At 37.5% G+C, this 17,502-nt stretch overlaps 1 protein-coding gene across 3 annotated transcripts in view; it reads left to right on the forward strand.

Moving 5' to 3' along the window:
* Positions 1 to 17,502, forward strand: part of SEC24B (SEC24 homolog B, COPII component) — a 104,104-nt gene that overhangs the window by 52,932 nt on the left and 33,670 nt on the right. For all 3 annotated transcript variants that reach the window (XM_089668498.1, XM_089668499.1, XM_089668500.1), the window contains 5 exons: positions 1,889 to 1,991; positions 2,119 to 2,245; positions 4,889 to 4,998; positions 10,108 to 10,220; positions 13,702 to 13,820. In XM_089668498.1, the coding sequence (XP_089524624.1) occupies positions 1,889 to 1,991; positions 2,119 to 2,245; positions 4,889 to 4,998; positions 10,108 to 10,220; positions 13,702 to 13,820 (572 nt within the window). The remainder of the gene's footprint in view (positions 1 to 1,888; positions 1,992 to 2,118; positions 2,246 to 4,888; positions 4,999 to 10,107; positions 10,221 to 13,701; positions 13,821 to 17,502) is intronic.

The raw sequence follows: 17,502 nt of genomic DNA on the forward strand, positions 1-17,502 counted from the left end.
CTAGGCCTAACACTGTCCTCTCAATTTCCTTTAAATTTTGTAAAACGTTTGATGGCACTGCTTTATTTAAAGCAGATTTTCACCCCACCATTATTTTTTAAACCCCTGCTTACAGTTCAACACATTTCAGATACTCATCCACCCAGCAGATCCAGCACATAAAAGTCACAAAAATAAAACCTGTAATGTTTGTCATCTGTATAAATGTAAAACGTCAACTTCTACTTGTTGATTTTCGCAGGTCGAATGTAAAACTTCTTAATATTCGATTCTAAGAGTGCTGTTTGTCTTGTTGGAGCTTGATATACATGTGTTTAGCACAAATGGGGCAGAAACAAATGATTTAGGCTATTTTTCTTTTCAACTTCCTTTTATTTTTAAATTAAGAGCGTGAGTCAGGAAAATACAGCATTATGTCAAGTAGATAGAGCTGATGACTAGGGTGGAACTAATGGCAAAACCTGTTTTTTTTCACTTAGGATTAAATAAGGGAGGGTTATAACCTCTGTAATGTATATTTTGTAAGATCGTAGTCAAGCTCAAAGGCCGTTGATCGCTCAGTTCTTCGGTCCGCTCACTGAAACGCTAGACTGTGAAGGGGGTAGGAGCCAGCTGTCGATCAGGCATCTGGGCGAATCCCAGCATTGTCAGGATTTTTGCTGCCAGTTGAATATGGGTCATGGAAGAATTTTGTCCATAGATTTTAAGTGTAGTGAATCAGATATCGCTAATGCACTTGGGTGTTTTTTTTTGTGCAAACCATGCGTTTTGGTGCGGTCTGATTTAAAAAAAAAAAGGGGGAGGAGGGGGGCTTGCACTGAATAGGCAGCCCTAAGTGGGACATGTGAAACTAGCAAAGACACAAGCCTACACAGAGCCTCATGCAGGCCATAGACGGGGAGAAAACCGGCCGAAAATTCGTCCAAAAAAATAATCGGCCGATTTTCGGATCGTTAGTGGCTGATTGGTCGGCCGGTTTTCTTGATTTTGACACATTTTTTTAATCGTTCATGTTGGGCAAATCGGACGATCTTTTTCCCGATTAAAAAAAATGCGCATGAGCCGTGACCAAAGAAAAAGAAGAACATCTGCATCTATTTGTATCCATACAAATAGATACAATGTTTGCAACCGCAATACTTAGAAATGTCAAATCTATTAGCGGTGTCCTTGCAGAGAGCTCCGCTATGATATTTGACATTTAAAAGTATAAGGGTTGCAACATTGTATCTATTTGTATCCGAATAGAACCATCTGTATCTGAAATGGATACAAATAGATACAATGTTGCAACTTTTTCTTATTATTATTATTCATATTCTATTTGTTCTTCTTTTAAATGTCAAATATAGCGGAGCTCTCTGCAGGGACACCGCTATTATATTAATTTCCGGCCGTAGACGGGACGAGAATCAGCCGACTTTTTTTTACCAATGGGGGTAACGTCGGCTGATTGAACGATCGATTTTCCGTTTTTCTAAAAAAAAAAAAAAAAAACGGTCGGTTTTCTCCCCATCTATGGCCTGCATTACAAATCATCTGAGCTCCAACACTGTGCAGCAATTCTCTGTCTGCAGTAGCTGATTTATTACTATCACACAGGAAACTATACACTTAGTTTACTCTTTCAGCTCTAAGAACATTTGGTCAAAGCCTATTTTCCATTAGGAGTGAATTGTAGGGAATATTACATTCACCCTGTGAAAGGCAACAAATCGAAAATGACATTTCACACATATTACAGGGATTATTTGCAACTTTTACATGAATGCGAAAACATTTGCATTTTTTTCCCCTAAATAAATAGACCCCTTTTGTATATATTTGTGCTTTCCTCTACTTATAATGTTTGTATTGTTTGACATCTAAGATTCATTGTACATTTCAGATTCTTCAGGTGCACTCTTACAAATGTTCCACAAACCCAAGCTCTTTTGAATAAAGCAAAGCTTCCCTTAGGATTATTACTTCATCCTTTTAAAAGTAAACCTGTAAGTATGTGTTAAGCATCTTGATGAATCCTGTAATGTCTTTCTTTCTAAATGACAACTACACTAAATAGCAGCCCAGGAAAAAAAGCACTGCTGTGTCTCTTGTTCCTTTATTTCCATAATTTAGCGTATCCCAACAATATCGTCAAGTACCATTGTAAGATGTCGGTCCTGCAGAACATATATCAATCCATTTGTGTCTTTTATTGACCAGAGGAGGTGGAAGTGTAATCTTTGTTACCGAGTTAATGATGGTATGTATCAACACATGCAAGTATGTTTCAGGATTTCTTTTTTATTATGCACCGGCATGGAATTAGCTTTCCTAAGTTAAAATTATGTAAACCCCAACAATGAGCATTTTATATGCTCCCTTTTGGTCTGTTAAATTTAACTGTGAAATCATTATATTATATCCTTTTGATAAATGCAAAAAAGAACTGTTGATCCTGACAGAAATCTTGTGAGCTGATAACTTGCAGTGCTGCTTCCCTGTGCTGTTATCATTTAGCATTGTTACCAGCTCACTCTTGACTACAGAACACTTTTTCCTTTATATTACATACAAGGGTGAGTTATTCTATAGTCCTCTGTTAGGGTGCTGTTCCTCCAAAGCTACAGTGAGTGCTGTCACTCTAATGGTCCCCATACACTAGATGAAAAATCGTTCCAAAATCTTTCATTTGGACCTATTGTTAGTTTTTCGTCTAGTTAATGGGCACAAATAGAAAATCAGTTTTGAATTTTCAGAGCCACAAAATCGAAGGAACGGGTTGGAAAACTTCTGGTCAAACAATAAATTGAAAGGTCAATGTGTTTCTTGCCCATAATACAGGAGGTGGAGATGTTCGCAGGATCATCAGCTGAAAATAAAGGAAAAGATTCTTAGAAAAAAAACTTGTATTTAGACATGAATGTTGAACTTTCATGGACACCAAAAAAATTGTCATTTTTTAAATAAAATTATAAAACATGATATTGTTAATTTATTAACAATTCAATAATCTTTCCTAAAAGCTTGTTCGATATCTAAAATTATTAATTTGTCTTCAATAGGTCACTTTGCAGTAAAAGCAAAGAAGCATGAAAACCTCTGTAGTGTATTAATGTGCTTTACTAAACACAAATGCTGTACTGACAAACTATTTACAATTGTAGAAAAACTATACAAAACATATACTGAGAAGCAAGGAGAGACTCATGTGCTGCCAAGATACCCTTAAAGAGAAAAACTGCTGCCTACACCAAAATGTGTTCCCACATCAAAGTGACAAAGAAAAAATTGTGTGTATTGTGTGCACTCCTAAATTGTGTGTATTGTGTGCACTGCTAATAAGTGCATGAATATCAAAAGTCAATGAAAGAAAGTATATAATTTGTCAGAGTTAAGCAAAAAAAGATGTATCGGCAAACACCCATCTGACCATCAAACCTGTGTGTCAGTAAGTCCTCTTTAAACTCAAAGATATATATTATAATATAGTGCACCAAGTTACAACTGCATAGAACACACTAAATAAATACCTGGCTGACCATCAAACCCATAATGGGCGAATAATGCAAAATCAATTAAAATAAATGAAATAATATAAGTGGTACTTGTTTGTTCAAAAGAAATGCCCCCCTAAGTCCCCAAACTACATGCATAAATAATACAATAAACACCCAGCTGACAAACACATTCAGGATGAAAAAAAAAGCAGCGCAAAACATAAGTAGATGGTACAAAAATGAAAAATATTAGTCCATAAAGTAAATGATGAGCAATTTTCAGTCCTCAAGTGAAATGACTCTTTAAAACAATCTTTCCACCGCGGTGCTCATCCACCTCCAGGTGTGCCTGCTCACCTCCTTTTTTTTTTTTTACCTATATGTTATACAGATCAAAAACAGCATTGTGTATGATATCCACTGTCACTCCAACTCTTCCTGCAGCGTCCGATAGAAACTCCAAAAAATGGGTAACCTCCAGAAGATCAACTCAACCGTTTGTGCCAAAGTTGCTCATAGGATAAAAAGCAGATAACTTCCCATAGTGCAAAATTGTTTTAAATCTACTAAAATAAAAATTTATATCACACTCACAAGGATTGTGGGCTCACAACTCCCAGATACAGCATGTAACATGTAATGAAGGGTAAAATGGCGGCTTCCATCGGCGCATCAGAAATGACGCCCCCACACTTCCATACATAACATTTTATGATGATTTATATTACTGTCAGTGGAGTTAGGATATTTCTTTATGCATTTCATAGGTGACAGATTCCCTGCTTCGTCAGGACAACACCAAGAGGGCTAAGTTATATCTATGAGCAAGCAAGGCAAGGATATCACAAGTAGAGATGAGCTGAGACTGAGTAGGGATGAGCTTTGAGGAAATATGTTTAGGTTTACCTTATGGCATAATAAGCAGCGATTATTGGTCTCTGTATTTCATGTTAGAGTCAAATTGTTTCATTTGGGTATATTTATTAAAACAATCTCACCCAGAGCCAGTGCCCATATGAGATCATAGCAATCTCTAAAAAACATTTATAGATTATTGGATTGTTAGTAAATTTTACAATGACGTGTTTTAATTGTTTTAAATGTGACAATTTTGCAGTGTTTTTTTGTGTTTTTGGTTACACGAAAGCCCAACATTTTGCATGTCTAATTATTAGATATTAATACGAATGTGGCTCTATGGCCCATTATGTACTCCTGTTAAAATAAAAATGCAGCCAATGAATCTTGTAGTGGTCAGTTGCAATATATATTCAATTTTTTTTCTTGGGCTTGGATATGCTTAAAAAAAAACATAATTTGTTCATAAGTTTCCTGTTAGAAGTTTTCACCTCTGCTTTAGTTACTGCTACTGCTTGTCATGTGATTTTCATGATTATTCTCTTTAGTGCCAGAAGAGTTCATGTACAATCCAGTGACTCGAAGCTATGGAGAGCCACACAAACAAACCGAGATTTTGAGTTCTTCTGTGGAGTTCATTGCTTCTTCTGATTATATGGTAAAGTACAAGCTTTGTTAAGCACTGTCAATCTGTATATGCAATAACAAACAGAACATTGGTCTATATTATGAATTAACTTCATTTTATGTATTAGAATTATTGGGCTACCGCTACACCTGACCTTGTCTTAGTTAGGAACATAATATTGTATTACCACTACACAGTTCTGTGCTTTTAAAGGCAATCTGCAATATATTACAATTCATTTATTAATGTTCCTCTGCATGATCCTGATCTGCAGGCTAAAATCCCAGTTACGTCTACTAAATGGGGCTTCAGACAGCTTCTGGATATCTTCAGTTTTCTATGTCAGCCCCACATAGTGTTTATGAAGAATTCTCCTATTTAGAAAGACAAATGCTGGTATGAGAGCATGTATTAAAAACTGCAAAAGCTGAAGTGTATGTAAAGGCTGAAAATGTTTTCTAGTTTTTAATAGCGTGGGTAAGGATTATGACCTCTGTTGTATTGTTACTTACATCAGGGACAGAGATTTCCCCTCACTTCCTATCTTGCTTACAGCTGTTTCACTAGACGGGAAGAGAGGAAAAATATGTAAAAGAGACAGATGTAAATAAGAACTTGATAAGAGTTATAGCCTACTCCTACTCTAATAATGAGAAAAATATTTTTTTTTCTGTTTGTGTTGCTGTTTGCAGATTTCCCTTCTGTTCTGATCAGCAGGACAGGAAATGAGGGAAATCTCTCTAATGTAGCATCAGATAGCATAAAAACCTGATGGGTTCTAAGCCTTCCCCACTGTCTAAGCAAAAATGTTTTGGCTGGATTTACACTTCAAGGTATGCTGGGCTGTAACAGGATGGGAAAAAAGCAACACATTGGTAAAAAAGCAACAAACCCCAACAGAGGTTCTGTTCCTTCCTGGATCTGTACAAAATTAAAATAGAATGGTAAAGAGGTTTTTTTTCCTTGATCTCAAAAGTACTTTAAATTCTGAAATAGTGGCCTTTAACCACTTTAATACCAGGCACTTTTATCCCATTCTTGCTCAGGCCATATTTCAGCTTTCAGTGCTCTCACACTTTAAATGACAATTAGTCATGCTACACTGTACCCAAATGACATTTTTATCATTTTGTTTTTAGACGGAGCTTTCTTTTGGTGACATTTAAATACCACTGTTTTTTTTTTCTTTTCATTTTTTGCTATATAAGTGAAAAATTACAGAAAATTTAGAAAACAACATGTTTTTCTTAAAGTTTCTGTTATAAAATTTTGCATACAGATAATCTTTCTTCATAAATTTAGGCCAAAATTGGTGTTCTACATTTCTTTAGTAAAAATAATCTGTATCAGTCTTGATGTTGTGACTTTTTATTTCATTTCTTGAGGCCCTAAAATGCCAGGATAGTACAGACAACCCCTCCCCAAATGACCACTTTTTGGAAAGTAGACAGTCCAAGTTATTAAGTAAGGGACATGATGAGTGTTTTGTAGTTGTAATTTTATTGCTACAAGTTTGTGGAAAATTCAGGATGAAAATGAACCTTTTCTATTTCAAGATTTTTATTAAAGTTTTTGTTTTAATAATACAACAAGCTCAAGATACGCCCACTCGGGCAGAGCAGAACAATAACATACATAAACAGATATATCCTGCTGACTTGTATTAGCCAAATAACGTAATGTCCAATGACATCAAGGAGGGACGGCAAAAAGCCGAACCAAGTAGTAGCAGCAGCAATCCATCATATTACCGGGGGAAAAAAAAAAACTGATAGAAAAAAGAAAATAATAAAATAAGGAAAAAAGAAAAATTCAGAGAGAACGTGGAAGGAAAGAAGACTAGAAGAGCCACGGATCCAGGGCTAGCACAGGCAACTACGATAAGAGGCCATAACTAGTAGGAGGCAGGGATGGCAGGGAATGCGTAACGTATCCAAGGTTCCCAAACCTTAAGGAATCTCAGATGAGAATCTTGAAGAACGCTAGACATCTGTTCATTGAGCAGCATAGCATTCATCCGAGTCTTCACCCCCTGGAAGACAACCGAAGGGGTTCTCCAAGCTTGAGCTATAGCATGTTTGGCCGAAATAAATAGGTAGGATGCCAATTTCTGCTGAGACCTAGACAGAGCCAAAATTGGGCAATGCAGGAGGGCCACCCTTGCATCCCTACGGACCGTAATATGAAATAACATTTACAATTAAAAAGTGAATACTTGTGAGCCACTATGTCTCAGATGTTCAGTATAATATGTGCAATAGGTGGTAGTGAACTACCTGTTGTGTTAGGTGCGCTGGCACTTTCACAAACTCACTTAATTGTGTATATGTAAATTGATTAGACGTATTTATAATGCCGCGCTCCTACTATAAATACTTAATAATGTATTGTATATCACTCATAAACATCAATAAACTAAATAAATTAATAATAAATATAATAAAAATCAATAAATTAATTAATGTGATATAGTGAATGAAAAATCAAATCATGAATATGCTAAATTGTGCCATTAGTGCTCAAACAATATTGTCAATGCCATATTCCAATTTCATGATTAAATAAAGAGTCTTTTATATCTTTGTGCAAAGGTGCATACAAAAATGAACAGTCTTATGTATCTTTGTGCAAAATGTGCAATGTGCAGGTGAACTCCTTAATCCCTCTTTCCCTCTGACGTCACGACGTTGCATCGGAGAGGCTCGGCGACTCTAGCAGAGGCAGACAGAGAGGCAGAGGGAATCACCAGCTCTGCATATCTGCATAAGATAAGTGCCTCATATGCTTGTATCACCGCATCTGGTAGCAATAAATACGCTTATTCAAAAGGATAAGACACCATGGTCTTTTTTTCTCCATCTGATCTATATACTCAACATTGAGGAAAGGTGGATATAAGAAGGAGGTGTCCCCAGGAGGGGAAATAGGAGATACTGATACCCCTTTTCAAAAATCTATCTATGAGTGGCCACGTGGATGAATTAAGAGGAGATTATAGGAGGAGGATCTGAGCAGGTCTGCACATCCATCTGGAATACTGCATAAAGGAGCACTATCCCACCAGTCCTAGAAGGACTACAAGTCTACTTGCCTAAATTCATTTGGGCAAATATTAAGGTGAGCACATATTGAGACTACACGGCACCTGGAAAGAGGGATTAAGGAGTTCACCTGCACATTGCACATTTTGCACAAAGATATATAAGACTGTTCATTTTTGTATGCACCTTTGCACAAAGATATAAAAGACTCTTTATTTAATCATGAAATTGGAATATGGCATTGACAATATTGTTTGAGCACTAATGGCACAATTTAGCATATTCATGATTTGATTTTTCATTCACTATATCACATTAATTAATTTATTGATTTTTATTATATTTATTATTAATTTATTTAGTGTATTGATGTTTATGAGTGATATACAATACATTATTAAGTATTTATAGTAGGAGCGCGGCATTATAAATACGTCTAATCAATGAAATAACATTTGCATCAAACCAAAAACCCTAGAGCAGAAGCCTATCAATCACAGGCACGACCACCAAATGTGCAAGATGTCCCCACAGTTCGAAAATGAACATTTTAACACATAGTTGTCAATTTAATAAGATCTTTTTCACAGCATGGGCATACTTAGAATTACACCCCAAAACACATTTTGCTACTCCTCCTGAGTATGGGGACACTACATACAGTATGTGAGACTTTTTCATGATTATGTACCAGACATTGTATCTTGTGTATCACACAAATCAACCAATTGTATCAGAACCAGTGTACCGTAATGGTCACCTCTGTACGAGTGATCAGGGAATGTAGCTTGGTGTAGTGTCACCTATAGCAGTCCCCATTCCTATAAGCCTAGAAAGCCTAGCTTACTGGTAGGTGGCTGCCCCTCAGGAATGCCATGTTCACTGGCCAGGAAGTACAGGAGGCTGACCAAAGGAAGAACAAAAGCATACTGTGGTTCCAGGAGTGCAGTTTTCCACATTGGTATTTCACAGAAACCTAGTCAGTTGAACATGCAGATGGACCAGTTCAGGCTGCAAACAGAGACATTGTCAGGAAACAGGCAAAGGATCGGTCTTGAAAACCGGCAGTAACGTGGTCAATACACAGACCAGGGGAAATACAGGCAGAAGGCAGAGGCAACACTTCACTGGTGTGTTGGTGACCAGGAACATTTTTGCTGGCTGCACTAGTCTAGTGACACTGGGGACTAGTAATCAAGGCACACTGCTACTGACTTACACTGGTTTAGTGATGCTGTGACTGGGGTGGCGGTGGTAAGGGTCACTGTGACTGGGGCGGCGGTGATCAAGAACACTGTGACTGAGGCAGCTGTGATTAGACAAACTGACAGGCAGCACTGGTCTGGTGACATTGTACTGCTGTGGTGGCACTGACATACAGTAGAATTAGAGCAGCCATCCATTATAAATGATCACTGCCATAGCCATACAATGTACCATAGTGACACTACACTTGATCTAATGACAGTATGTAAAAAAAATAAAATATATATATATATAGGACATCTTTCAATGTTGATGGGTAGTAAGCTTGATGAGTTTGGTTCCCACAGAGCCCTGATCTCAACATCATGGAGTCTGTCTGGGATTACATGAAGATACAGAAGGATTTGAGGCAGGCTACATCCACAGAAGATCTGTGGTTAGTTCTCCAGGATGTTTGGAACAACCTACCTGCTGCGTTCCTTCAAAAACTGTGTACACATAGAAGAATTGATGCTGATTTGAAGCCAAAGAGTAGTCACACCAAGTATTGATTTGATTTATATTTTTTCTTCCTTTTGCTCACTTTGTATTTTGTAAATTGATAAAAATAAACCGTTAAAATATATATATTTTTAAAATCGTTCTTCCTTTTACAGCATTTCTTTACACCTGACTAAAACACAACCACACACACAAAACCATTGCACAGAGCAGGTGTGTAGGCGTGTATAACATTTTTTATTGTGTTAGTGATTGTAAAGAAAAATTAAAAAAACAAAGTAATTTTTGTAACCAAGCATTTATTTGCCTAAAGATTCTAACTTCTTTAGATTATGGATTCTTAGATATTCTTGTAATAAGTTTTTGTTTTGTTTTCTCTATTTCTCTAAAGCTTCGACCACCTCCCCCAGCAGTTTATCTGTTTGTTCTGGATGTATCATACAATGCTATAGAGTCGGGGTATCTACGATATTTCTCTCAGTCACTTTTGGAAAATCTAGACAAGTATGTATTTTGTTCCAGAAATGTTTTATTTATTGAACAGCCTCCATCACATAACCTATGCCATCCCTTTCAAATAAATGTAATGGCGTGTATATATTAGGGAGTCAGGATAGATTCCCTTGTATAAACTTTTACAGGGCTGCTCATTCTGTTTGCTAAGAAATAGATAAGCTTATCATGATTTTTTTTCTTGTCCAGGTACATATGTAAACATTAAGCTATGTAAATTGATCTTCAGTATATGTATTACTTTTATCTGAATGACTCCTTCATTCCAAATAGTTAATAGCTATTGTCCAAATTTAAATTTAGCAATAGAAAACAGTTTGTGGACTGCTTGAGTTTTTTTTTGTACACCATGTTGTTCACGTTGCAATCTCAAGTATCTGCAGTACTATCAATTACAAAACAGGACTTAATGAGACCAGCAGCTTAGAACATTGTTTCTGGTTTGCCGCTGTTCTTTGTTTATAGTACAGAAACACACTCACAAGACTTTATTTTCGCTGCGTAGTTTGACTGGTATTGACTGAACAGTAAGTAGATATGCATTTTGAAAAAAGAAACGGTTTTCCTCCAATATCAGACTACCTTTTACATGGGAAGCTTCACATTGCTTGCACTGTAGTAAAAAATATGGTAGCTGCTTCTGCCAGTGGATTCTTTTTTATTTTGCTGAGCCAATAAGAAATTCATGAGATGTCACCACATTAAGCTTGGCTGCATGTATGTACAATCTGTACCACTTGAATTTGATTACAGTTAAAATATTGGCAGAGGGGATGCTACTATGTGTTGATCAGGTTATATGCACCACCCACACACAGTGCCATGTTTGCAGTTTTTTGGTTGTACTTGGTGACATAGTCAAAGCTCAGCTCCCTTTTATCTACTAACCATGTACCGTGATTTTCATTCTCTGAATTTAGAATTAGCTTAGAATTATTCCTCACTTTCTGAGCTGGAATATGGGTATCCTATAGCCACCAAAACACAGGAAAGCAGACTAATGCAACTACCAACTTCATCCAGGATGATTTCTCAAGTGTACGGCATATGGATTGAAGGGGAAGTTATGCCTAACACTAACTATTCTTAAAAAACACTTCCCCACACACACACACATGCACACCGACTTATTATGCATACCCTGTGCACAAAAGATCTGTGTATGTGCCTCTTTTTAATCTGCTCTGGTCCTGACATGTGATCCTGCACCTTTGTCTCCCCTGCATCAGTAAGTGGCTGTTGCAAGGGAGAGGAGGGAGATAGTGATACAGGAGGAAAAGCTGTGGGGGATGGAGTGGTAGGAAGAGTGGAGGAGATCGACAATTAGCAGGGGGCGGGGTAGGCTTCCCTGAAGAGCTGGGTTTTCAGGGTGCGCCTAAAGGAGAGGAGAGTAGGTGATAGTCTGATGGATTGGGGTAGGGAGTTCCAGTGGATAGGTGATGCCCTGGAGAAGTCCTGGAGGCGGGCATGGGAGGAGGAGACCAGGGAACTAGAGAGAAGGAGGTCTTGTGAGGAGCGGAGAGTGCGTTTTGGTTGGTATTTGGATATTAGGTCGGTGATGTAGTTTGGGGCGGTATTATGGACAGCTTTGTATGTCAGTGTAAGCATTTTGAATTTGATCCCAGCTACGGCTGGGCCATGGAATCCTATGGTTGATGTCATGGCTCCTGGAAGTCACAGCTGTTGAGTGCTTCCTTACACAGGATCAACAAAGCTGCAGGATCACATGATTAGACTGGATTAAAGAAAGGTAAGTATGCAGGATAAGTGGGAGGAGGGGGTGAGGGGCTGTTTTTAAGAACAGTTTGTGTTAGGCTTTTTTCCACTTTAGGTTATGACTAGAGATGTCATATTCTTTTATGAGAAGCAAAGTTCTCTGGAATCCAAGTCTTTATTTGCTCTTGTGTACACTCTGTACTGAGACCATATACTGCCAGTAATAGATATACCACACTTTAGGAAACCTTGGTTTCACCAAGGTAAGCACGGTTAGTTCAAATAATAACCTTACCTATACATGGAGTCCGTTTTAACAAACTTTCAAATTAATAGGCATTCAAAAAATAATCCATAAGCCTTAGACACCTTGCACACGGCGTCATAATTTACTGATGTTTACTCAGGAACTTGTGACGTTCGTGTGCAAGGGGCCAAAAACTGTGTAAAGACCTGAGTAATGTTGAGTATAGGCGAGTAAAGGTGTGCATATTTAGGTGTATATATATTTTTTTTATTTCAGGTACTTATATAGCGCCATCAATTTACGCAGCATGTTATTTATACATATATATATAAATACACGTGAATGTGTAAGGCCCTCAAGTGATTTTTTTGCTTGTCCAGAACACATAAATACTGTGCATAGTCTAGCCACATGTTCACGTTAAAGACAGTCTGCACCAAGAGAAACACATTAATGAAATGTTGACCTCTGTTACTGAAAGTTCTAGGTGCATGGCTGTTACATTGCCTAATTTTTATTATAGGTACTTATGTAGTGCCGTCAATTTACATAGCGCTTTACATATATATTGTATGTTCACATCAGTCACTAACCTTCATGGGATGTACAATCTGAGGTCCCTAACTTACATTCATACATACACATACTAGGGCCAATTTAGACAGGATCCAATTAACCTACCAGCATGTCTTGGAGTGTGGAAGGAAACCGGAGTACTCGAAGAAAACCCACACGGGCACAGGGAGAACATGCAATCTCCAGGCAGGTGGTGCCATGGCTGAGATTCGAACCAACAACCCTAGTACTGCCAGGCTGAAGTGATAACCATTTAGCCACTGTATATAGACGAGTGCAATTGTTCTTCATTGCCAGTATTGTGGCCCCTTGCACATGGGCGTCACAAGTTCCTGAGTAAACACCCAAGCAAATTACTGCACTCAAATGTTAAATTTTCTATTTTTGTTTTAGTGCTCTGTACTCAATCCTGTATTACTCATCTTTACTCAGCTGTGTGCATTGTCACATAGACAACAATGCATCTCATTTCAGATCAGTAAAAAAAAACCTCAGCATTTTTTTTTTACTCCTGTGTGTAACAGGCCTTATAATGGATTTTGTAAATACCAGGTGCTGAGGTAAGTGAGTGTGAAATTACGACTTTCAAGTCCTTGTCCCTAGATCCAGTAGCTGTAAGTGGAGGTGTTCTACACTTTTCCCAATTCTACATCTATTGATGTTTAAAAATTACCTATTGACTTCTATGGGAAGAATACATTATACTAGAGAGATGCAGTGTCTAAGGTTCTGAAAAAGTGAGTAGTTTAGTTCAATTCCACTTACTTTATCCGTCCATCCTTCCTGATCCTCCATTTTCTCTGGAAATGAATGCCTTTAATATAGTGCTCTCAGACAAACCTGGGGGATCAGTAACTGCTTGAAACTGAAATCTAATCATGTTATGATCATTGTTGTCCATCATGTCACATCTTAATCTATATCTATTTTAAGATTGCGTGGAGATTCCAGAACAAAAATTGGCTTCATAACATTTGATAGCACTGTGCATTTCTACAATTTACAAGAAGGTCTTTCACAACCCCAGATGCTAATTGTTTCAGATGTAGATGGTAAGTATTTGGAATGTTAAGTCCACCAGGTAGTTCTAAAATTTGCCACTTTTACATTGTGGCACAATGCACAAAAATAAAAATAAAATACTGACAGTTTGTGTCTTGTGAAAGTGAAGCTACTTAAGATCAAGTTTCTTTTGGCAAGTTTGTCTTACATTAAAAGTGGCGTAGCATGCACTAAATTTAAGTACAGGTTCTAGACAGGTACATGAATTGGGCACATGCTGCACCACTTTTAGAATGAATGTTTTGCAAAATCTGTCTGCGTCAGTCTTTTTACAGTATGCATAAAACATTATGCTCATAGTGCGCAAAGCACAGAAAATTTTCAAAATCCTTTTTTGCTGGTATAGCTGCTCATCTGCCCTTCATTATATTTACCCCTTTGTACCTGACAGCTATTGGCAATGCCATGCTTTGGTTAGTAACCTAATCCACGTACGCTTGGACTGCACTCCTATGAAACAAAATTTGGGCCTGCATTCTACACATCTATGCTAGGGCAACAGATATGTTTGATTCCAAATACTACCACGAGTAGCTACAGAATATGATGATTTGGATAGAAATACATTTATTTGAGCTTCACAGATGATCTTCCAACATTCAAGTGTTTTCAGATGGCTGCTTAATGTAGCCATTGTTACTGCCTGGCTGTGGCTGGATTTGGGAATGCCTAAGACTCCCCCCCCTTTCATTTCCTCTTTCCACAGTTCTATTTATCTCTCCTCTGCCCCTCTTCCCCACCTTGCTTATTTTTTCCCCCTCTTCAATTTGTTTTCTTTTTCTGTCACTTTAATTTCATTACCCAATTTATGTCCATACCAGAGATATTTAATTTAAACTATGCTACGACATTGCTGAAAATTTGTGAGAGTTGATCCAATAGTAATGTTGGTAAATAGTGTCTTCCCCTTCTTGTTTATATCTAAAATTCTGTAGTAGGTAAATTCCCATAATGATACATTTGTTATAGGTAATTGTCGAGTTTTGCTATTTTATTGAATGGCAAATGTGATCTCATATATCGTCTTGTGTATATGGCAAATACTGTATATTCTTAAATATTTTCCATTTGACTTGCCACGTATCATTTTGTATATAGCAGGTATGTTCTAAAACTGCTGCCACTTGAAGCATATCATAAAATGAAGCGTATCATTTTGTGTATATGGATTTTTTTTTCTGTTTATTATAAAACTTAAATTAAAATTGAGCTAAAAGTTATTCTCAAAAATGATGAAAACGTTTGGAATATCTTAAAAATTATTAAAACATTTAGAATATCTTATCTATAATAGAATTATACAGATTTCATGGCCCGTTCAAACCAGGTGCTATGGGATTGCGGTTGGCAGCTCTGTTGTCCTGTCAGTTCAGTTTGCAGCATCACGTTACAGTGATGTGCTCTGAAAAAAAAAATGACATGCAGTACTTTTTTCGGCATATTACAACAAAATATACCGCTTTGCACTGTGCTGCGACCAATAGATCTTGATGAGATGCCACATTTCAAGAAAGTTAGCTTAAAAAAAAATTTTTTTGACGAATGCAGGGTGCTTGCAGTACCACACTAGCAGCAGCCCTCAGAGATATATGTGTGTTAGGATTTATCTATTTTCCTGACATGAGAATAGAGCTAACCAAAAATAGATAACTAATAAGTTTCCGTTCTGTACCTGCAGTCTAACCACCGTTGCTCTAGATTTAGGAAGAATTCAAAGAACTTCTGCTTTTTTTTAATTGCCTGTTGCTTTTTTAACTTTCTGCCAAAACTGTCAGTACCAAAAACATTAAAGGGAGTTACCACTGGCAAACAGATTTAACTTGAACTTGCCTGTTCTTTCACCACCATTGTATATTAAACTAAATCATGTGTGTGATAGTACTGCTTCTGTTGGTATATTGGTGGCTAGTTGTGCCTTGACCATGATTTTATTGCCTTGCTGTTAATCCTGCTCTGCTCAATTCAGGTTCTGTGTGGCTTATGCAGGCCATAGATGGGGAGAAAAACTGCAGATTTTTCTTTTAAAAAACAAAAAATCGGTTGTTCAAGTGGCCGACGTTACCATCAATGGTAAAAAAAATCGGCCGATTTTCTACCCGTCTAGAGCCGGCAAAAAGTGTCCCTACAGAGAGCTCTGCTATTTCTTTGACAGTTCTCTGACAGTTCCTTGACATTTATAGAAGTTGCAACAATGTATCTATTTGTTTCCATTTAGGATACAGATGTTTTTATTCGGAAACAAATAGATACAATGTTTCAACCGCTGTAAATGTCAAGGAACTGTCAGAGAACTGTCAGAAATAGCGGAGCTCTCTGCAGAGACACTTTTTGCTGGACTGGAATTCTTCTTATTTTTATCCTACTTCTTCTTCTTCTTCTTCATCCTCATCCTCTTCTTCTTCTTCTTCATCCTCATCCTCTTCTTCTTCTTCTTCATCCTCTTCTTCTTCTTCATCCTCATCCTCTTCTTCTTCTTCATCCTCATCCTCTTCTTCTTCTTCATCATCCTCATCCTCTTCTTCTGCATCATCCTCATCCTCTTCTTCTGCATCCTCATCCTATTCTTCTTCTTCATCCTCATCCTCTTCTTCTTCATCATCCTCATCCTCTTCATCATCATCCTCATCCTCTTCTTCATCCTCATCCTCTTCTTCTTCATCCTCATCCTCTTCTTCATCCTCATCCTCTTCTTCATCATCATCCTCATCCTCTTCTTCTTCTTCATCCTCATCCTCTTCTTCATCTTCTTCATCCTCATCCTCTTCTTCTTCCTCATCCTCTTCTTCCTCATCCTCATCCTCTTCTTCTTCATCCTCTTCTTCTTCCTCTTCTTCTTCTTCATCCTCTTCTTCATCCTCTTCCTCTTCTTCTTTTTCTTCTTTTTGTCTTCCTCTTGCAGGTCACTGCTCATGCGCAGATTTTTTATCGGTAAAAAACCGGCCGATTTGCCCACTAATTGCCGCGAAAATCGGCCGATTTTTTTCCAACTTTACCGGAAAAAAAAAACGGCCAAAATACCGAAAAACGGCCGACCAAATCGCCCATTAACGATCCGAAAATCGGCCGATTTTATTTTCGGCCGAAAAATCGGCCGATTTTCGACCCATCTATGGCCTGCATTAGCCTTTGTACTTTTGTAGTATTTTAAGGTATACCTAAAGCATATTGTGCCATTTGGAGAAATGCATTCACTTTCTGTCACCAGGAAGTATAAGGAAATCTTTTCAAAATAAGGGATTCCTCTCTTAGGCAGCTGTAATCAAAATATGTTTCCCCTTTGAAAGATTTCTTTTTTTTCCTATTCCAGTGACAGTTAAAATTGTGATTTTTTTTTTTTTTTTTTTTTTTTTCTTTTGCCTTTTATTTTTCATAAAAAAATTTTTTAGTATATCTTATCTGAAAGAAAATCTTACAGAATTCAGGACCTGTTCTTACCAGAAGGACTGCGCTGGGCAGCCTTGGTGTCAATGTACTAAGTGTGGAAAGCAGTTGAAAAAATGGTAGAGGTTCTAACAGAGGCTCCTAGTCAATTCAAAATAATAAATAAATAAAAGTAGATTCCAACCAAACATGAAATATTACATTTAGTCTTGGTTCACACCAAATGCGGCTTTGAAATCCCGATTTCAAAGCCACCAATCAGTGTGATTTCATGTGCAGCTTGCCGGCATC

This window comes from Staurois parvus, unplaced genomic scaffold (genome assembly GCF_062004578.1).
Source record: "Staurois parvus isolate SC_StPar_1 unplaced genomic scaffold, SC_StPar_1.0 ptg000058l, whole genome shotgun sequence".
In the NCBI taxonomy this organism is placed as follows: Eukaryota; Metazoa; Chordata; class Amphibia; order Anura; family Ranidae; genus Staurois; species Staurois parvus.